General features: G+C 39.5%; 1 protein-coding gene across 1 annotated transcript in view; it reads left to right on the top strand.

Moving 5' to 3' along the window:
* LOC149841949 (CHD3-type chromatin-remodeling factor PICKLE-like) overlaps positions 1 to 22,187 on the top strand; it is an 86,731-nt gene extending 64,544 nt beyond the window's left edge. The window contains exons 29-31 of the mRNA XM_089998795.1: positions 18,742 to 18,892; positions 21,317 to 21,390; positions 21,471 to 22,187. Of these exons, the coding sequence (XP_089854921.1) occupies positions 18,742 to 18,892; positions 21,317 to 21,390; positions 21,471 to 21,989 (744 nt within the window). The 3' untranslated portion in view covers positions 21,990 to 22,187. The remainder of the gene's footprint in view (positions 1 to 18,741; positions 18,893 to 21,316; positions 21,391 to 21,470) is intronic.
* Positions 22,188 to 22,400: the final 213 nt, after the last annotated feature.

Raw genomic sequence — 22,400 nt, 5'->3', positions numbered from 1 at the left:
TTAAATTGATTTTTGACTAGATTATGAAATATTTAGAAGTGTGAGAAAACTTTAGACATGTTTAAGAAAATAAATCCAAGTGTGTCTCGTAAAATCATCTAAAAAAATTCCATAATACATAAAGCCACCATTTGATATAATAGGTGTAGGTCCCCACACATCCGAATGTATTAACTCAAGTGGTCGAGAAGAAACAAAGGTTCTTTCTTGAAAAGTTAATCTCTTTATTTTACCAAGATTATAATTTTCACATGTAAAATTTTCAAAATTACAAAATTTTTTATTTTTGAAAAAAACTGGATCCTAGATACACTAGGATACAACAACAACAACAACTACGCCTTCATCCCAAACAATTGGGGTCGGCGATATGAACCAAAAAAGAAAATCATTCTGGGTCTTCCACATGAATCCTTCTCCTCCAATCATTTCTATCCAATGCCATGTCCTCGGTGAGGTTAAAAGCATTCATATCCTTTCCTATCACCTCCATCCATGTCTTCTTAGGCCTACCCTGACCTCTTTTAACTAATATATTTTCCCATTTCTCCATCCTTCTAACTGGAGCATCATTAGGCCTTCGCCGAATATGTCCAAACCACCGTAAACGATTCTCTCTCATCTTATTTTCAATGGGTGCAACGCCTACCTTCTTACGTATCTCCTCGTTCTGAATCTTATCTTTTATTGTATTTCCACACACCCATCTCAGCATACGCATCTCAGCTACACTGCATTTTTTGAATATGATGTCTCTTGGCAGCCCAACATTCCGTACCATATAGTAAAACGGGCCTAATAGTCGTCCTATAAAACTTTCCCTTCAACCGCAATGGCATTCTACGATCGCACAACACTCCAGTTACACTCTTTCATTTCTTCCACCCAACCTTTATCCTATGATTTACATCTCCATCAATTTCTCCATACTTTTGAATGATAGATCCCAAATATTTGAAACAATCATCCACCGGTATTTCTTGCTCACCAAGCTTTACTACACTCCCATCACTACTTTGTTGCTTACTAAACCAACATTCCATGTATTCTGTCTTACTCTTACTCAACTTAAAACCTCCTGCTTCCAATGTATGTCTCCATAATTCTAACTTAGCATTAACCCCAGCTCTAGACTCATCAATCAAAATAATATCATCAGCAAACAACATACACCACGACACATTTTCTTGAATTGATCTCGTAAGCTCATCCATCACTATAGCAAATAGGAAAGGGCTTAAAGCAGATCTTTGATGTAACCTAACCGTTATAGGAAAATTGGTTGTCATCCCTCCACAAGTGCGGACATTGGTTACTACTCCTTCATACATATCTTTAATTATACTAATGTACTTGAGAGAAACACCTTTCTTCATCATTGTCCACCAGAGAACGTCCCTAGGTACTCTATCGTATGCCTTCTCTAAATCAATAAAAACCATATGCAAATCTTTGTTCCTCTCTCTATTTCTCTCAATAAGTTGTCTAAGAAGATGTATAACTTCCATAGTTGATCTTCTAGGCATAAAACCAAATTGATTCTCCGATATCATGACAACCTTCCTCAACCTAGAATGAATCACCCTCTCCCAAAGTTTCATAGTATGACTCATGAGTTTTATACCACGATAGTTTGTGTAAAACCAGTAAAAAAAAAATTATTAAAGATCGGACCCGGGTCGGGTCCAGACCCGACCCGGATCCAACCTGTGCCAGCCCCTCGAAAACCCTTTTCGAGGGGACTGGCAGCCCACGGCAGGGGGCCTCTCCGGCGACACAGGGGGCGGGCCCTATGTGCGCCCCCTCCCTATTAAAAGACGAGAGGGGAGAGGGGAGGGCCTACGAGCCTCCCCCGACCCCCCCGACTCTCTCTCTCATCTCTAGTCTCTCTCCCCTCTGCTCTCTCTTCCCCCGACTCCATCTCCCTCTCCCTCTGCCGACGTAGGCCAACCCCCCCCCCCCCCCCTTCACGGCGCCACCCTCTCCGGCGAGCTCCCTCCTCGACAACCACCTCCTCGGCGTCCTCCCTTCTCTCCGGCAGCCGCAGGTGAGCCCCCTCCCTCACTGTCTCCTCTCCTGTTATGGCAGGCAGGGGCCAAAGGCCCCTGCGACTACCCCCCCCCCCCCCCCCTCCTTCTGTTCACCTTCCGGCAGGGGCCATCGGCCCCTGCCCCCTTTCTTTTCAGTCCTGCAGGGGCCAATGGCCCCTGCCCCCCCCCCCCCCTTTTTTTCTCCACGAACGACAGGGGCCATTGGCCCCTGCCGCCTCTTAGATAGCCGCAGGGGGCCTTTGGCCCTTGCGCTCTCTCCCTTCTCTTCTGGCAGGGGCCGATAGGCCCCTGCTTTTCTCTTTTGGTAGGGGCCGATGGCCCCTACTCTTCTCCTTAAAAGAGAAGCAGGAGCCACTTTGGCTCCTGCCTCCCTTCTTTTGGGAAAAAAACCCAGCAGGGGCCGTTTTGGCCCCTGCCCCTCTTTTAACCGACAAGGGCCAGAGGCCCTTGTCTCTTTTACTGGCGAGCAAGGGCTCGGCAGGGGCCTTTGGCCCCTGCACTCTCCCCCATCCTATTCATTTCACTGGTAGGGGCCATCGGCCCCTTTCTTTTAAAGAAAGGCTGGCAGGAGCGCTCCTGCCCCACCTTCTTTTAACACCCAGCAAGGGCCTCGAAGGCCCTTGCCCTCCTTTAGAAATCCAGCAGGGGCCGATGGCCCCTGTACCCATCTCCTTTAAACGACATGGGTCATTGGACCCTACCCCGTTCTCTTTCGCAACGGTAGGGGCCAATGACCCCTGCTTTGGATTGCGGAGAAACTGAGTTTTCTCCCTATCTACATTATGCATGCTAAACTACATACTTTTGCAGTGTTACGCAACGGAGCCCGTTCGCGCCCCGCGAACTAAACCGACGATCACTTACGTTCGTAGAAGACTCCATCCTCGCAATACCCCAAGGTAGGAGAAGATGCACAAGGACTTAAATAATTAAATCAAGCTTAAATAATTGATAATCGAAAGGACTTAATGATATATTTATATACTTATATGTATATAAGTACACTTTTAAATCAAGGACGCGGTTTCGCGATCCTTGTCCTTTGCTTTCGCATTTCAGTTTGCCGTCGCGCTTTGCGCCCAGGCTTTTACTTTCGTATTTACTGCTTATTGTCTTTTAATTCAAGGACGCGGTTTCGCGGTCCTTGTCCTTTGCTTACGCACTTTCTGTTTCTGTTGCCGTCGCGCTTTGCGCCCAGGCCTTTGCTTTCATAAGTTACTACTTACTGTCTTTTAATTCAAGGACGCGGTTTCGCGATCCTTGTCCCTTGCTTTCGCAGTTCCTGTTTGCCGTCGCGCTTCGCGCCTAGGCACTTCCTTTTCGCATTATTATCTTTTGTTTCTTTTCCTTGCCATAGACTCAGTGTATTCGAGAGGAATACCTATTCCTCTTTCCACCCGATATGTTTTGGGAAAACCCTTGATCTGGGGCAAGACCAAGTTGTTGGGTGATAGGTTCCTTTGTGAAACCCATTTACCAAAACCAGTGTCGTGACTTACAAAGCACCCAGACACTGCGTCATCGGATGTCAGATTCGAGAAAATCACATGCCTTATGTTGGCAAGATTGTGTGTGGTTTCGAAAGATTTGATATGTTAAAATAGTTTTTCTAAAAAATATTATATCTTTGCGAAACACACTCCCGAGGCTCCTATTAAGGACCTGTATCCCTTTTCTCGTAAGTGTACTTCTTAAACATGCGAGACATGTTAGTACTACGACGATTGGATGAGAGAGTCTTATGACTTCGATTAATGCTTAGTGCAGGCTGTTGGAAACACATATAAGAGTGGGATCGCCTTCATAGGCAAGATGCTCGTTTCGGTCTAATGGACCAGAGCATGAAGAATGAGGCAACGGCTAAGAAACCCCGTCGCGCTCAATTCAACCTTGCTTCGTCAAGAGAGAGGACGAAGGGTACCAACTCCGATAGACAGTCCATTTATGGCTTTCAAAAAGGGCAAAAGACCCGTTTTTCCCCAGTCATCGGAGGTTAGGGGGAGGGATAGGGGCTACATAAGTTAGCCTAACACTTCTGCAGAAGTTGGATGCATCCCTATCAGGCCTTGGGGACTTACTCTCTCGACCATCGGTCGTCTCCATAGGAATAGGATTCAGTCAGACAACCGAGGTATATTAAAATACTTAACATAATGAACACTCGGCTTGGACTCGACTGTTTCGACTCACGTGCCATGTATGTACCCGCATGGTCGGTTATCAAGTAATAACTAAATTGAGTATGCACACCCTTTTTCAGTTTGTTGTAATTAGCTTATTCCTCCAGTCTATCTGCTTAGTTTGCTCGTTACTACCTGCTGCATAAATTATCTATGCCTAATTTAGTTCTTTCTCTCTTTGTACTCTCCTGCTAGTTTTTCGCAAAACTAACCCATTTCATGGGCACAGGTGACGATTAGGTGCATCAGGCGATGGCGCGACTGCGAGATGATTTAAGGATCCACTGTTTCTGCTCGTAGTGTTTCTCCTGGACATTTTTTTTGTTTTTGATACGGTTTTCCCTTGAGGAAACCCAAATTTTGTACAAACTTGATACTCTCTTCAAATAGAAGGAATGGTTTCCTAAGAGTATTATTGCAGATCGTCCATGGTAAATCTTTGTTTTCTCGCTAACGTGCCCAAGGTTGTCAAACCCGTCTTTTTCTTTTAAAAGAAATCGTTTCCGCTGATTTAGAAATAAACTCTGTAAAGAAAAGGTATTTTTCCAACTATTTCAAGGAATTTATAAGGTTCGAAATTTTGGGGCGTTACAGTTTGTGCAATCTTTTATACCACGATAGGATGGCCAAGTCTTTTATGCCATAGATTCAAATCCAGTTTCTGAACATTACAACAAAATGTATTCTTAGGTATTTACAAAAAATCCATGTAGTATAAGCCTCCTTCTCTGTGGCCTTCCCAAATTAGCTTCTCTGACTGACGATCCTGAACTCGACAACCACAAGAAAAGAAGAAAACATTACATCCATGGTCAGATAATTGAGAAACAGATCAAAGATTTAAGTTTATGAATATATCTAATTTGTGAAATACAAAATCTTTTTGAGTTTTGAGAGATATTTTCAAAATTTTTTATTCCTTTTATCTCAAGAGATGTTTCATAGCGGTGAAAACATTTGTCCCACTTGAATTATAATATTTGAATAATATATCATTATTTGGTATCATATGAAAAGAGGTACCGAAGTTAAGAAGCCAAAGAGATTTACTGGGATCAGAGACGCTAAAGGAAGAGACCGCGACTCCAGTAGATGAAGATGCTCCTTGTTCCTTTGAGTAGGGGTTGAAGCCCCTCTACTAATTGCATTAAGGACATGTTTCCAATGAATGGTTCACTTGATTCTTGTGAAAGTCCGACAGAGGCAACCTTCTTCTCATAGGGTTTGTTCAATTTTGGACAATATATTTTTACATGTCCCGGTTCACGACAATAGTAACAATTAACTTTATTTCTTTCATACTCATTACCTTGCTTCTCGTCATTTGTCCTTCCATAGTGTAGGGGTTTGTAGATACAGACATAGTTTTCTGGTCTAAGATATAGATAGGACCGAGTCATCATCACACTTTAAGATTATCTTCTTAAGCCTATTTTCCTCCTTAATTCTTCTATCATATCTTCTATCGTATCTTCTATCGAAGAAACTTTCTCTCGATGAAGAAGAGTGGATTTGGTGGATTCAAACTCCGATCTCAATCCATTAATAAATTAGAAAAAGTGCTCAATATCTATTTGATTTTGACATAGTTTTATGTCTTCTGGACAATGTCACTTTGGTTCAAGAAGAGCCAACTCTTTCCATAATTCTAACAAATTATTATGGTATTCTCTAATGCTTTTGTATCCTTGAACCATATTTCGTACCTTATCTTGTAAATTGCACACATGTGCAATATATTTAAGAGAATACATTATCTTAAGATAATCTCATGCATTGTTTCTATGTTCAAATTTTGCAAGACTTGAACACTTCTTGATGTCGACGCTAGTAATGAGCCAAGACATAATCTTGGCATGTCCCATTTTTCATTCCTACTTTTTCTTGTAAGTGGTTATTGCCTTATTTTTCTCAACCTCCGTAAGAGGTATCTCTTTCTCATTTTCTACTTTGGTAAGGATTAGTTTAGGTTCTGGATAGGTCCCATCTACTAATCTCCACAACCCTTTTTTCCATATAAGATGCTTTATAATTGAAGCTCATGTTACATAGTTAGAGTCATTGAGCTTAATGAGTTTTATGGTGACATTATCATTGTCATCTATTTTTACAAGGTTTGGAAAAAAAAAAAGAAGAGAAAAAGAGTAACTGTAGAAATCACGAACACTTTACCACCACGCAAATGCCACCAATCACCAATACTTTGAATAAAAAATATAAGAGATCTCCAACACTTCTAAATTTGGTGGTACGCTTCCCAATGTTCTAAACACAATTTTTAGCTTAATCACCAAGCTTTGATAATATGTAAGAACACGAGCTCCTTCAAGGATGTTCACTTGATCACCAACAATGGACACTCAAAGAGTTTCACTAAAAATACCGAGATGAACACTCAAAAGAACCACAAGAAGGGTTCATACACTAATACCCACTAAATGAGTTTCAAGAACAAGAGGAAAAATAATATTTTTATTGATTGTAATCCACACTAAAAACATACAATGAAAGGGGGCAATGCCCCATATTTATACACAAAAAGGAAGATGAGAAGAGAGTCGTTGGGCTCCCAACGGCCCTATTTAGAGTCGTTGGGGAATCCAACGACTCTCTCTTGTATTGACTAGTCAATGCTTTGACTTAGTTCAATACAAACCAAACTAAAATAAAAAATGTTAAACTAAAAAAATCCTAGTTAATCCTAGTTATGATACATTATTTTTAACACTGATAAGCCCTTATGAAAAAGGGAAATGACAAAAAAACATAAAAAAAATGAAAAGAAAAGACAAAACTGCCCATAATGGGTAGTACTTATTATATGTGTGTAAATGACCAAAATACCGCTACATGGGAAAAACCTATTACAATAATAAAACAGTTAAAAAATATATAATATATACATATACACTCATATATATATATATATATATAAATATTTTAACAAAAGGGGCAAGAAATTGGTTGATTGCTATGTCACGTAGGTGCAGATGCGGATGCGGGTGCGGGTGAGGGTGAGGGTGCGGCGATGCGGCACTTTAAAAAAACTTGGGTGCGGGGATGCGGGGAGGGTACATGTATATATATATATTTTAACAGTTTTAAGTTAACACTGTGTATGTCTGTGCATTTATGTATTTATATATATAATATAGATAAAAATGGACTTGATTAGGGTTAACTGAATCTACTTTTGGATAGAAATGAACCTCAATGTGGTTGACTTCACCTAACACAAAGGAAGCTGTGTCCAAGTGTCGCACCTGCCTGGGTGCGGGTGCGACGCGGGTGCTGTGATCATCGCAAAATTTTTCCTCTCTTGGTATTTCTCTCTCTTCCTTCTTTTTTCCTTTCCAACCTCTATTTCCTCCTTTTTGAGGGGAGAAAATAAAAGACAGAAAAGAAGAGAGAAGAGAAAAGAAGAGAAGAGAAGAGAAGAGAAAGAGAAACTCTTTTGCGGGGTCTCACTTGACCTTAATTTTGAAAATATTTGAGAAAATGAGTCTCCTCCGTTTTTGAAATATTTGCGGGGAAAACTGGGAGACGGGATCCGCTCGTCGGTACGAGGTTCGACCATTCCTGGCGCCTTTACCAGGGCTAATCGAACCAAGGGTCGAATTCATGCCTTTTGTTTTGCTAAAATATCATCTAAGAATTTATCCTAAGTCTAAATGCACAAAGAATCATGCTTGTGCAAATGCAATGATGTATGCTCTTTTGAAAATGATTTTGGAAATTTCTCCAAGTATTTTTGAGATGAATCTAATAAAGGAGTGAAGAAATGGTTTCTAACTTAGAACTTTTAAGATCTAAAGTTCTAAGTTTTTGGAATAATCAGAGTTTGAGAATAAATCTTGACTTTGAAAGGAATGATTCTGAAGTTGAGATAAAAGGAGAAGAAAGGAAATTTCAAAGTCATAAATGGACTTTGAATCAGAGATGAAATGGAATTGAATTCTAACTTTGAAGTTTGAAATGAAATGTGGGAAATCTAAATAAAATTGAGAAATGAAATTGATTTGAGAGTTGGAATTCAAGATGAAATTTGGATATGAAGTCTGAGATCCAAGATGAAGTTGGTTTCAGGATTCTAGAATGGATTTTGGATCTATAATCTGAGATCCAAGATGGACTTGGATTCTGGATCCCAAAGGGATTTTGGATCTGTAATCTGAGATCCAAGATGAAATTGGATTTTGGATCCAAAATGGAATTTGGATCTGTAATATGAGATCCAAGATGAGATTGGATTCTGGATCCTAGAATGGATTTTGGATCTGAAGTCTGAGATCCAAGGTGAAGTTGGTTTCAGGATTCTAGAATGGATTTTGGATCTATAATCTGAGATCCAAGATGGACTTGGATTCTGAATCCCAAAGGGAATTTGGATCTGTAATCTGAGATCCAAGATGAAATTGGATTCTGGATCCTAAATGGAATTTGGATCTGTAATCTGAGATCCAAGATGAGATTGGATTCTGGATCCTAGATAGGCTTTTGGATCTGAAGTCTAAGATCCAAGGTGAAGTTGGATTCTGGATCCTAAATGGATTTTGGATCTGAGGTCTAGAATCCGAGAGGTAATTTGGATCTGAAGTTTAAGATCCAAAAGTAGAGATTGTATTTAGAAATCTGGATCCAAGTTGATCTAACTTTGGATTTGGGCTTTGAAAGTCCAAATGGGACTTTTGAATATGGATCTGGGTTTTGAAAACCCAGATTGAATTTAAAATTTAGGAAAGGTCAAGCTTTTGAGATTCAGAATCAATCTCAAACTGTGGTTTTTGAATTTGAAGATAAGAAGATGAACTTGATTTTGAGAATGAATCAGAAATTTCAAAGTTTAAATTGAACTTTGAAATTGAATTTTTGAATTGAATTGGAATTTTGGAGTTTGAATATAAGATTTTGAAATTTCAAAGTCAAATTGGACTTTGAAATTGAGATAGAATTGGAATTTGAAATAGAAATTTGAAGAAAGATGTTCAAAATCACTTGGGTTTTTGAAAAGAATTTTTGAGAATATAATGTAATTCTATCCTAAATGATGAATGAATTTAAATAACTTTGAAATTGGATTTGAAAAACATATTTCATTCTTTAAATGAATTAAGAATGAAGTTGAAGATATAATACATCCCTAACTATGGTCATTGAATGTATTATATAATAACCACATTTAAATTCAAGTGAAGAATAAAATATATTTGTGGTGCTTTTATAGAATTTAAAATGAAATTAACTCTCAATATACCATCACTATGGCCATTGATATATATATTGAATTAATTTTAGATTAAATTCTGATACAAGAGGAAAATATTTAAAGAAAATATGATGATTTTTTGAAAAGAGATCCAGTGTTATTCCATAAAAGATGAAAAACCGAAGTTTTGTTTACATCCTGACTATGGCCATTGATGTAAATCATCAACTTAGGATTTAATCACCTTTTATGAAATGGTGCAAGTGCCTTTCGTGTTTCACCATTGTGAGAATTTGAGAAATAAAGGCAAAAGCATGAAAATGAGTCATTTATGACATTTACAATGCTCATACATTCTATCTAAACAGGAAATGTAGAATTTTTCACTAAGGTCTAACTTATTACATCATTAACTGGAAATTGAAATCTTAATTCAAGAAGAAAGATAGCCTTTTTCATATATTTCCTGCAAAACGTAAGTTAGTACAAGGCAATAGAAAAGAAATACCATATTGAAAACTAATCATACATATGTGTATTTCTAAGAACTAAATGGAAACATGTGCATCCCAGAATGTATCGATATCTTTCTAAGTTGATGGCAAATTAAATGAGATAAGGCACATATAGCATGCCAAACTAATGGGAAAGCATTCATTGTAATTGGGGGTAAATGCATACTAAACCCGTGGAAGTCCTACCTGCAGAAAAGCATATATTGGTATGTATCAAGTCCAAATACATGCATTTCCTAGAAAAAAATCAAATATCAATTTTTGGATTAACATATCAAGTGTTTCTATGTTATATCTATAGGCTGACTGATGGATCAGAGTTTCACAACAAACTATGTTAATATTATAGCAGGATGCCTATCAATTTTGTTGATGAAATAACAGTCTCTAAAAGTTTGTACCAGAATTTTGCAATTGGCATACACAGATCTGATAGTGGTAAACTGTCGGATTTGTTATTCAACAAATCAATATGTAATGATCCATTCGTCCAGCATGTGGCTGAAGCGAGATCATGGGGACAGGCTGGTAGGTATGTCGCATGCTGTATGAGAATATGAAGCCTGGGTGGAATACACAAATGATGGATATGGTAGGGCGAATAAAGCTGCAGAGAGTCCACAGTAGATAAGCCCAATGAGTAAGCTCAGCTGGTGTATCCACAGGGAAAATATAAATATCAGGACAGTCGCAGGATCGACACTTAACAATCCTAGGAGATGATTCCAGCAGATGCCCAAAAGTGATTGTGGGGATAGGATAGTAAGGGCATATGCCAAATTATACACAGGGGGTGTAACTAATGGTGAATGCTGTAAATTTCTGAGTCAGGTCGAATCTGCTATGGTAAAAGATCACATTGGTCGATCATGTGTAATACTGTAGATAACATCGATTGATGCTTGCAGAAATCATGATATATTTATTGATGGTAAAGCCAAAATTTGATATGTTTAGCTACTGTAGATACAGGAGGAGAGTGGTTCTACATGCACTTTACTTAAAAATAACAAAGAAAGTGTTTCCAGTAGGCTCGGTTCATGAGTGTCCCCCTTTCTTTTATATATATATATATATATATATTTAATCTAATGCTTAAAAACTGTGATTTACACTAGCTAAAGAATCAATGATGGGTTATTGAAATAAAACCTGAACGAGTTTTAGGCCCAACTTTATCTTTTCCTGCAAAACATTCAGTCACTACCTGTATACTTAAGGCTGAAAGAAAAGAAAATTTAACAAGATGTGTATAGGTGATGATATATAAAATCAGAATTTACAGGATGATTAAGCTCAAGATAAAACAAATGATACATCAGCTAGGGTTTACTTTCCATTGGAATCTACAGGGGAGATAGACAAAAAAAAATAGATATCCTTTGAGACTAATTAGTTGATTATCTAGCAATTAAAGCAGGGAAAACGAATAAAGTAAATCACAGGGATTGACATGAAGAAGAAACCATGAGAAATCGAGAGTGACTAAAAAAAATGAGGGAAATATGCACTAATTGGGAGGGTATTACCTGAAATCCTTCCTTGAAAGAAATTTTCAAACTCATTTATGCTGCTACGGCTCTTACAGTAAAACAGAGCCTAAAACCCAGTCATGGTGGTTATGTCTTTTATCCCATTTGCGGAGGGAAGATCAAATACATTTGCACTGTTCTATGATGGGTTTTCCAATACCCAGCATATTGGTCTCCTGTTTGGCTGTTTTGCGTTAAGTAATTGCTCATCAATAGGATGAAGCAAACCCCTTTGCCGTGAGATTTTGGATGGTTTCTAGACTTGGGGCTCATATTTATACCTTAGTGCCAGGACTTTACAGGGACAGATGCTGGACCTTGAGCAACAAAGAGGAGTTGCCAACTTAGGCTCGTCCTTGGGTAGTAAAGCAATCCATCGTTTATTTGGTAGATGAGTTAATACTAGATTCCATATTAAAAGGTTCATATGATGCAGAAGCACCAACACATTTCTGAAAGCAGAGAAATCTTTTCTGCAAAGTGGATCTGATGGGGATGTAATAGACAAGTCAACTATGTAATCGATGCTCAAAGCAAGGCATCAAAGCACTATTCCAGCAGAATTTCAATTGGCTCATTAAGCACTGACGACCACCACAACGAGAGCTGAGCATGTTCCCATAATTTCCATAGGGTAAGACCTATCTGATGTATGAAAAGGGCATCCAGAATTGCTAATTTTTCTGATAATTACTCTGCCATCAACCGATTCCAGTGAGATAAACAGGTAATAGCACGAATTTGGGAGATATCTTCTAATTTTGCAACCGATACTTACCCTGACAATGTAGAGCTTGTGAGGGCTCATCCATTCCATTCTCTGATTTCAAAGGACTTCCTCAGGGCCTCCTTTTTTTTTTTAGGAACAGAATAATAAAGCTCTATGATCAATCCATGTTAACGTCGGATCGGAGGGTATAGAAGCAGAGGATATGATGTTAAAAAAAAAATGAATAATATTATCGAAAGGAAGAGGATGACTAAAAAAAACAGAGATTATAAGGAAGATAACAACTCAATGGAAAACTAGTGTTATATGCGATGGAAAATGATAAAACGAGTAGAAATCCACCAAAAGAATATGAGGGAAATTTTAATCTAATGACAGGGGATACTAATGATTGGGGATCAAATTAAATGGCAAAACTATGAAGACTGTACAAGAACCAAGTGAAAATCAAAAGCCATTCATCGAGGGTAACAAAAGGAAATCAAAACCCATATAGGAACGGTATATTCCCCTTCATTGTGGCATCGGAGTGGGTGGATGTTGCACAGGCAACTCCACGCCACCAATAATGCATTAATAGGGCCTAAAAGCAATAAACACAAAAAAGTAAAAGGGGAGAAAGAGTGTTTATTAGATTACTTGTGTTGTAGAGTGAAATCGGAGTTCCTTCAATTGCTCCAGGGAAGGCGCCAGGGAAGAGAAAAAGGTAGGGGAGTTGAGTTCTTCTTCTTCTACTGTGGTGATCTCCTTGATTAGAGGAAAGATCGATGGAGAAACCGAGTGAGGGAGATGCTGAAAAAAATGGATTGAAGTCCTTCCTTCTGAAGAAAAACCCGATGATAGAAGAGGCTTGGGTCTCTTTTTAAAGAGAAAGGGAGGCTCGATTGTTGAAGATCAACGGTGTGAAGAAGATAGGTTTGTTGCAGATCGAAGGTGAAGAGGAGAGGAGAGAGGCGCAGGAAGGAATCCGTTAGAATTTTCCCCCTTTTCCATAAAGGTGGTCCTCTTTTAGGATTTTTTAAAAAAAAAATGGTTTAAGATGAGGTTTTCGGCAAAATGGCTTCAAAAAGCTTGAAAATCATTCATTTTTCTTGTAGTTTTTCCAAAATTTTTGGTTTTTTTATCTTATTTTTCCATTTTTTTTGCATTTTTTAGAATAAAGTCCTAAAAATTTTACGAGAAGACAAAGATTAAAACTAATTTTTTGTGTTTTTGCAAAAATATTTACAAAAGAGAGTTTTTCTGAGAATTCAAGGCTATTTTGGGGAAATTTCTTCAGAAAATGAGTTTACCTCCAGATTTTTAGAAAATATTCGAGGTTTAAAACCTCGAATTAAGAAATACAAGGCTGTGGATCCAACAGGATACCAGATTGACAGTCTGAGCTTTTCAAAATTTATTTTTGATATTTTAAAATTTTAATTTGAAACTTTGGATAACGAGGCTCAGATTTACGTTTTTTTGACACTGGATCCAGATCCGAAATCAAGTTGGATACATCAATATGAATTTTATTTCAGAAAATTTGAAGAATAACTGAATTTTGGCTTTGAAATTGCCTTTATCTTCTCAGAGAATGGGGGTCAGGGGCAAAAAGGTCATTTATACAAACCTTTGAAAATTTTGGGGTGTTCACAGTGCGATGCCCTGTTAGAAGAGTCCGTGTGATATAGGTTGATTGTGAGCCGATCCTGTTTGTTTGTACTCACTTTTGTGTACAGAAGTTATATCATCTGCTTCATGTATTCTATATTTAATTGTTTGATCCTTAATGCCTTAGTTCCTATGTCACATGGGTGCGGGTGCGGGTGCGGGTGCAGGTGTGGGTGCGGCACTTTAAAAACCTTGGGTGTGGGGGTGCGGTAGGGAAAAAATGTAAAAAATTATATATATTATATATAATTTTGAAGTTTTAACAGTTAACATTATCACAATATCATTCATCATGCATGAAATATATCGACCTAAATATCAATCAAATAAGTAAAGCAGAAAAGCATTAAATTACATACCAAAAGAGGTGCCGCAGCAGGATCATGAATAATTATATAAATGGCGATGAAGTAATGAATCTTAATAATTTTCTTCTTTATCATCAAATGCATCATTAGAAGGAATACTGGGCTCAACTAAATCCATGTTTGTCATGTTGAAATCATGTTTTCCCTCGAAGTCATACTCTTCTGGGTTTACATCTCAAAATTTGGATGTTCCTTGTCTGCGTTACAAACCCAATTTGAAAATATTAAATACAATACAAGTATATTTAAATGAAAAACTAAGAAATAATTAAATAACTAAGAGAGCAAATTAGTACTTGTATTCATCATTGGTTCGCGAAAGTAGTCGAAGATTTGAATGAACATATACTAAATCCTCTACATGCTTGCTGGTGAGTTTGTTTCTCTTCATGTTGTGGATTTGAGAATATTTTCTCCAATTTATTTCATAACAAGATGAACTAGCAGGCTGCGATAACAATCTTAATGCAAGACATTGGAAAAGAGGTGTTTTTGATCGAAATGTTGACCACCACGTGATAGAATTTAAATTATCCTCCTCTCTCGCGAATAATGTCGGTCCATATAATCTCGAAGATGAAAATTTTCTAAACTCTTGTGTGACTTGATTTAAAAGATATGCTTCTGGAAAAAGTCTTATCATACACATATTTCTATGTCTTGATAGCTCTGGGTCTAAATTTGGAGGGACACGACAAATACCACCTGCCTGTCACTTATTTGCATAATATTTTGGATTAAAAGAATGTGCCATGCAATGCAAAGGAGTGTTGCTCTTATCCAATCTTTTGACTAAAATTGAATGAATATGGTTAAAAAATTCTGAATCATCCAATGCAGGATTTTTTCTTTATGCTTGAAAACTACAACTTGTATTTTTTCAATCATATTATCCTACATTTCATAAACTCTGTGAAGCATAAGTTCATCCTTATCAACTTATCTTAACATTTCCCAAATAAGTTGCGTAAATTGAAGGAAGTATACCACTTTGTCCCAAAACTCATCACCAATAATGAATTTCTTAATTTCTTGAGCCTTGACATCATCATCAACACGATAGAATGTCTAATTTTCATCAGTCACCATGCTAACCAAAGCATTTTTCACTTTTTTAATCCTCTTCACCATTACAATGATGAACGCAAAACATGTTTCAGCGACCTTCAATAATTTCAGGTCAGATTGCCTATTAAATATAACATTAGCACGATGGTGGTTAACAACAAAATTCCTAATGCTTTTGACATTTCTTTCTAAATTTTCAATCCATGAACATAAAGCATATGCTTGTGAATTTCCTTCTTCTTTGGGGTTGCAGATGCTCTTTAGGGTCAGATTTAAGCTCTGTGCTATACAAGGAGTCCAAAAAATATGAGGTACTCACTCTCTAAACTCAACGCTGCACTTTTACAAACTGGAGCGTTGTCTGTAATGATTTGTACTACTTTTTGATCACCCACTTCTTTTATGACTTCTATAAACAATCCCATCAAATACTCTGCATTTTTATATTCCCCAGATGCATCAACTGCTTTCAAGAATATTGGGCCACTAAGCGAACAAGCAATGAAATTGATTAGTGGACGCCTTTAAATATCTGTCCATCCATCAGAAACAATAGAAACTCTATTTTGCTCCCATGAGTATTTTTTAATCTCCAGCAACCTGTCCACATTTGCCCTCTCTTTTGCAAGAAGTGTGGTTCGTAGTTTTTCTGAGCTTGAAGGCACATAGTCACTCAAATTATAATTTGCCAAAGATGTTACTAAATCCTTTCAATAAGGATTTTTAGCCGCATTAAATGAGAGTGAACTATAATAAAAATACCTCCCTACTTTTCTATCCATATCCTCCTTTCCATATGTATTGAATGTTGTTTGTATCGTTCTTCTACCTCCTACATTGACTTTTTTTTTTTCAGCATCTTCTTCGTGGCTTCTAAATGAAACGCTAATTGCACAAAAATCACTAATTGTCTTTCTCTTCTCATATTCTTGTATTTTCTTGTATTGTCTTTGAATTGCCTTATCAACTTTTCTGCATCCTCAAAATGACATGTCCTTATATCTTCAACAAATGAGCATTCACTCTTGTATAAGACCCAACAAAATTTCTTTCCCAGAGCTTGCATCGAAATCTCTTGTTTCCACCACGTTCTTCTCCAGTTTTTGCAAGCTTATCTACATGTACCCATAGTGGTCTCACATCATCACTCCCACTACAACTATAAACAAAACTAGCAACAAGACTCACATGTGAGGATGAGGATGACGCAAGTCCTTTCCCTTTATCCATCATTTTTGGCTTGAAAACAAAAAAAAATATTAAAATCAATTATGCAGACAATCAAGATTTATAATATCGAGTCCACTCCCGGCTCCCGGCTCACAAAGGAGGGTTGAGGGAGGGGTAGGCTCGGTTTGTCAGGCCGAGCCCAGCTCTCGGCCCGTCCAGGGAAAACGAGTGAGCAAGCAAGCCAGGGGAAACAAACACGTTGAATGCGAGAGAAGATCCGATGCAACCCATACAATAGGCAACGCATGCACAGGGCGCCTCACTCGTGCACATCACACGCCTCAACATTCTAAAGTTCCGTCCCCTATATAGGTGTTTTGGGCGCTGACCCCCCGCTGATAGGAGGAACCTGAAAAACACCTGGGCAACCATAAAAAATTGACCACCCAATTGTTGTCGCAGTGCGCAACATGTGCAACGACCGCACCAACAACTGCTGCATTGTGCCGCAGCTGCGCGCATCAGGTGCACGCAACCACACCCATAAGTACTGCAGCCGCGCGAACCATGTGACGCACATGAGGTACCGCAGCAGCATCGCACTGCGTGCCACGAGAATAAAAAAGTTTGGTCCCCTATATAGGTGTTTTGGGTGCTGACCCCCGCTGACAGGAGGAACCCAAAAAAACACCTGGGCAACCATAAAATTTTTTTGAACCCAAACTGTTGTCGCAGTGCGCAACATGTGCCACAACCACACCAGCAACTGCTGCACTGTGCCGCAACTATGCGCATCAAGTGCATGCAACCGCACCCACAAGTACCGCAATCGCTTGAACCGTGTGATGCACATGAGATGCCGCCGCAGCAGTGCACCGCGTGCCATGAGGAGCAGGGAGGGGGGCTCGACCCCTCCCCTGAAATCAGAGGGAGCAGGGGGGGCTCGACCCCTCCCCTGCTGACCCAACAAGAGAGCGATAGAGAGCGAGGGGGGGAAGGTTGGGAAAAGATAGAAGGGGACAAGGGAGAGGTTACCTGAGACTCAGAGGAGAGGAGGAGGTGACTCTGGGCATCGTCGGGGTTGTGGGTGGGGTTGTCGCCGGCGATCGCCGGAGGTCTGCGACGAGGGAGAGGAGGAGGTGGCGACCATGGCGTCGGGCTCCCCTGAGAGACGTCGATAGGAGAGGAGGAGGTGGCGACCGTGGCGTCGGGCTCCCCTGAGAGACGTCGATAGGAGAGGAGGAGGTGGCGACCGTGGCGTCGGGCTCCCCTGAGAGACGTCGGGAGGAGAGGAGGCGAGCGAGAGAGCAATAGCAGAGCTGCGTGGGAGAGGAGAGCCGCAAAAGCGGATTAGGGCAAAAATCCCATTTCGCAGCCCTTTTATCGAGGCAAACCATTTTTTTTACGTCAAAAAATTGGATGAAAATAACCTTGGGTGCGGTTAACGCACCCAGGGTCGTGTTGACCGCACCGGGTGCCGCACCCACACGTGCACCCGCATCGCATCGCATCGCATCGACGCAGGTGCGACACCTGCTTTGCCGAATCCGTGTGACTTAGCTTAGTTCAAATAGGCCACAAAAATGGCAGCAAATTTTGTTCAAATTCATGAACACTTTATGCCAAATTTATAGATAGCAGAATAACTTTTTTACGGGACCCACGTAAAGTTTGTCCAGTGGCAAAGCCAGGATTTTTTTGCCACGTGGCAAAAAATGCTAGTTAACACAAGTTGGGCCTTCTTTATGAGAGAGAAAGAGAGGGAGAGGGGTATGTGATGTTCCTCTTTTTTGACAGATTAGTTAAAAAAAAGTGCAACGTGCACATAACCCTTAAGTCTGGCTCTGCCCCTTATTTACTGTGGTAGTGAGTTGTTGCTGTTTTGTACGGTTTCTACATTAATGGATAGTGTAAGAAACATAATTTCTGAAAACAGTATATGCTATATCATGGATGTATTATTTAAAAGATCATATATTTTTTCCAATCTTTTGCATAACTTGGTCCACTACATGTTATGCATCTTATTTTGGATATTGTTGTGTTGTATGTGGTGATCCTAGTTATTTGCATTTTTTTGTCTATGGTGAAATTGAAATTAATTTCATGCATGTATTTTTTCCTATAAAGGAACCTGCAAGCCACAATAGATCTTGCTTCTTTGACTGCCTTTATTTATTGACCAAGTTTTTCTTTTGTTTCTAAATTGTAATTTGAGGTTGCCTTTTTAATTGAGGTCTCTCAATAACTTCTTTCAATTTGATTCAGGACTGTAGGTCATGTGAGCCAACCAATGAAGAAGTAGAGCCTGAGCCAAAAATCAATGTTGAGGCATCAATGATGGCAGACACCCCTAGTCCAAACTCGCTGGATGGTGACCTTCCTGTTTACAGTTCTTTACCTGTTCTAGAACCAATTGGTAAGTTCATTTTAGATCTCATTATTTTCTTGATTAGAACGATTATTGTTTTATGGTTCTTGCATGCACCATATAGATTAAGAACCATTCAGTGTTTCCTGTAAAAGAAATTTCTTATATGTTAAAGATCCATAATCACCAACTGGTTCTCTTCCAAGTGCAAAATATTTTTTGGCTTTGGTTTAGCTTAATCTTAGATTATTGTCTCATGAGGGAAGACGAGATATCATGCAACTTGGTTAGTAGTCAGTATGACACATAGTCTATGTAACCGCGACACGCCAAAGCAGTCGGTGTACCCGTGCCGACATGGGGGCGGATACCGGGTGCGGTGTGGGTATGCCGTGGGTCAGATCCCGCACTGCGCCGTGTTGGGTCCAATGCCGACCCAATTTTATTTTTTATGTCGGTGAAAGAAAGGCAGGGAAGAAGAAGAAAAAGGAGGAGGTGGAAGAAGAAGAAAGAGGAAGAGGGGGAGGAGGAAAAAAGAGGAGGAAGAAGAAGACAACGAAAGAGGAAGAGGAAGAGGAAGAGAAGGAAGAAGAAGAAGAAGAAGACGAAAGAGGAAGAGGAAGAAAAAGTAGAAGAGGAGGGAGGGAAAGAGAGCGTACCTAGAATCTTATTCTTCTTCTTCCCATCTGCCGGAGAGAGAGAGAGAGAGAGAGAGAGAGACGGTGGGGCTGGGTCCCCACTTGGCCCCTTCGTCGTCGTCTTCTTCTCATTCTCCTTCGTGGAGAGAGAGAGAGGGGGGTTACAAATACTCCTTTTGCCTTTTATATTGAACATTAATATAAAAGGGTTGGGTCCTCAGCTTACCTTAATCCATGGATCTACATATGATCCAAACCCAGCCCATTTTGTATTAAGGTTCAAGTGAGGACCTCAAAACACCAAGACCCAAACTCTCTCTCTCTCTCTCTATATATATATATATATATATATATATATATATAATATTATATGGTCGTGTCCCCGTACCCTCATTTTATCAAATTTCCGTATTGTACCCTCCATACCCGCACCCGTACTCATACCCAGGTGACATAGCACATAGTGGATGCTATATTATCTGTTAGTATTAAACAATAGGAGGTAACATCACCAAGACTCTGCTCATCTGGCAGGGGTTCCTTGCTGCAAGGTCAAAGATGGGTGTATTCCTGGTGTGCCGTGGGGACCTCAAGGTTTTTGCCAACCAAAGATGCTGTCAGTGATGTGGGGTGGGGGGGTGGGGAAGTCCCTTGGATTATAAAAAAAAGAGGTAAAGTCCATGTTTATGCATAGGATGTGATGACGTTTCTAAATGGCTATTTCATCTGTACATTTTACACTTTTGTGGAGTATGTTAACAACCTCCAAAATGTGGTATAAATGTCTAATTTTTTGAAAATATGAACATATTTTTGTGACCATTATTTATATATTTCAAAATTGTCAGTTTTTTAAAAATATCACCATATTTAGCCATATTATTGTACTTGAAGTTGTCATGATAGCTAGAAGGAAAAGCACTGACATGCGAGAAAAAAAAACCTTCCATGTCCGCATCACTCATACTCCTTGTAAACGGTTTGTCTTCTCTTTGGTAAGCTTCATGGTCTTCCTGCTCCCATCTCATTGTGGATGTCCCTCAAAAACTATGGATAGAGATACCGGTGTAAGGGCTCCTTTAAATTCTTTCATCAGTGAGATGATAATCTTATTTCAATGGTTCTCTTCTTGTCCCAAATGAAAAGTACACCCCCAAATCCATCATATGGATGCCTCACACCTGAGAGGTGGATCAGGTCTGGGTTTCCATATTTCTCAACATGGTTCTGGAACCTTGAAAAAAACTTCATATGCTTCTCTCCTTTTTAAATTTTGTCTTGATATTGTGGGGAATATATATTTTTTCAAGATATCCTTTCTTGGAAAGAAGTTCCAAACAACATTTGCTAGTGCCTTATTTTTTTTGTTAATTGGTCACTCACCTAGCTCGTTGGTGTAAAAACCCCAGGTCTCCCTTGCTTACCAGGGAGGGCACCTAGCTTTGACCTTTCAAAATGGGACTTACACCCTGGGTTTCAAACTCATGACATCCCTTCAACGCGGTGACTTCCGTGAATTGCCCCTACCAGATGAGCGGAACCCTTGTGGGCTGCCAGCACCTGAAATTTTTGCATACAGATTTTTCTGTTTATGGACTTTTTATTCTTCCTAGAAAACAAGCAATAAGCATTGTTTGCATTCTTGTGGAACACGGGAACATGCTTGAGTCAACAATCGTTAAAATTGCCTAAGATGCTTTTTGTCTTTCCTGCCAAGTGAATTCTTTATTTCAGTTTCAGTTGTGAAATTGTCTCCTGCAGATAGTGCAAGCGGCAACTTATTATTGCTTTCAACCTTGGATTTCAACTGTTCCTACTTAATGAAATCTTGCAGGTGCTATAGAAATTCTTGCAGCAGCATGTAATAGCGAGCCTAATCGCTTTGTTTTGCCTCGTCTTTATAATGAGGTACATGTCTGCAACGTGCATTACAAGCAAGCCAACCATTTTACTTGATACTCAACATGCTTCCATTTTCTCCTTCCCAGATGTGTAAATTGCTAAGTGATAATGAACTTGACGCGGTCCAAGCATACATGGGAAACAAGTCTGCAGCTTCAAGGTTAAGAAAAAACATGCGCCAGCTGGATGCGACCTGTGAAGAGGTGCTCCGGATGCTCGCTGTTCACCAGCATGCATCTTCATTCAGTGTACCAAATATGGACTCCAACGGGTTGTTTCATCCAGAGGAGTGGCAGAGTGTTGGGGGTGCAGGGTCCAAGGCTGGTGCTTCAGATTTAGTTAAGCCCCAGTTGGATGCACAGACCTCAGTAACCCAATCGAGCTCAACCTCACTGGCACCTCCTGCAGAGGACAGCACAAAAACAGCATGTGCACCTCCTGCGACAAATCTGCCTGAATCAAATGTGCCAACGGCATCTTCTTCACAACTTTCGGACATACCAAGTAAAACAGATGTCATGAAGTCACCAACCACAGATGATGCTGGCCTGGCGCAGAATGGAAAGGCTGCAGAGTCAGATAGCGAGATCATCGTTCTTGATTAGTGAGTTACAGCAATTTGTTGTGATAAATTCCATTTTGGTATATATTTATATCACTATAGATATAGCGTGGCCTAGGTATGGAGGGTATCCCGTGGTAGGCCTTCTAATCATGAGACCTGTCATTTACTGCCTTTTTTTTTGTTAATTGAAATGAAATGAAATGAAATGAACCCTGTGAGCTTGTTAGCTTCTTTTCAAGTCTGCCTGTTGGATTTTCTTAATCTGATGTGAAGGTTTCTCTTTTCTGTTTCCAATGACTAGAATGAGGTTGCGACTAACAATAGACTCTCAAATAAAATGAAAGAAAAGCTTGTAGGGTGTGTTGCTAAATTCGTTTTTCACTCTCATAAATAGTAAAATCTGCCCTCCGGAGCATCTCTTTGATTGCAACAGTAGTGTGCTCTTATGCTT

Source organism: Nuphar pumila, chromosome 3, assembly GCF_984573655.1.
Source record: "Nuphar pumila chromosome 3, dmNupPumi1.hap1.1, whole genome shotgun sequence".
Taxonomy (NCBI): domain Eukaryota; kingdom Viridiplantae; phylum Streptophyta; class Magnoliopsida; order Nymphaeales; family Nymphaeaceae; genus Nuphar; species Nuphar pumila.
The sequence above is the reverse complement of the archived record's forward strand: the minus strand, read 5'-3'. Positions and strand labels throughout refer to the sequence as shown.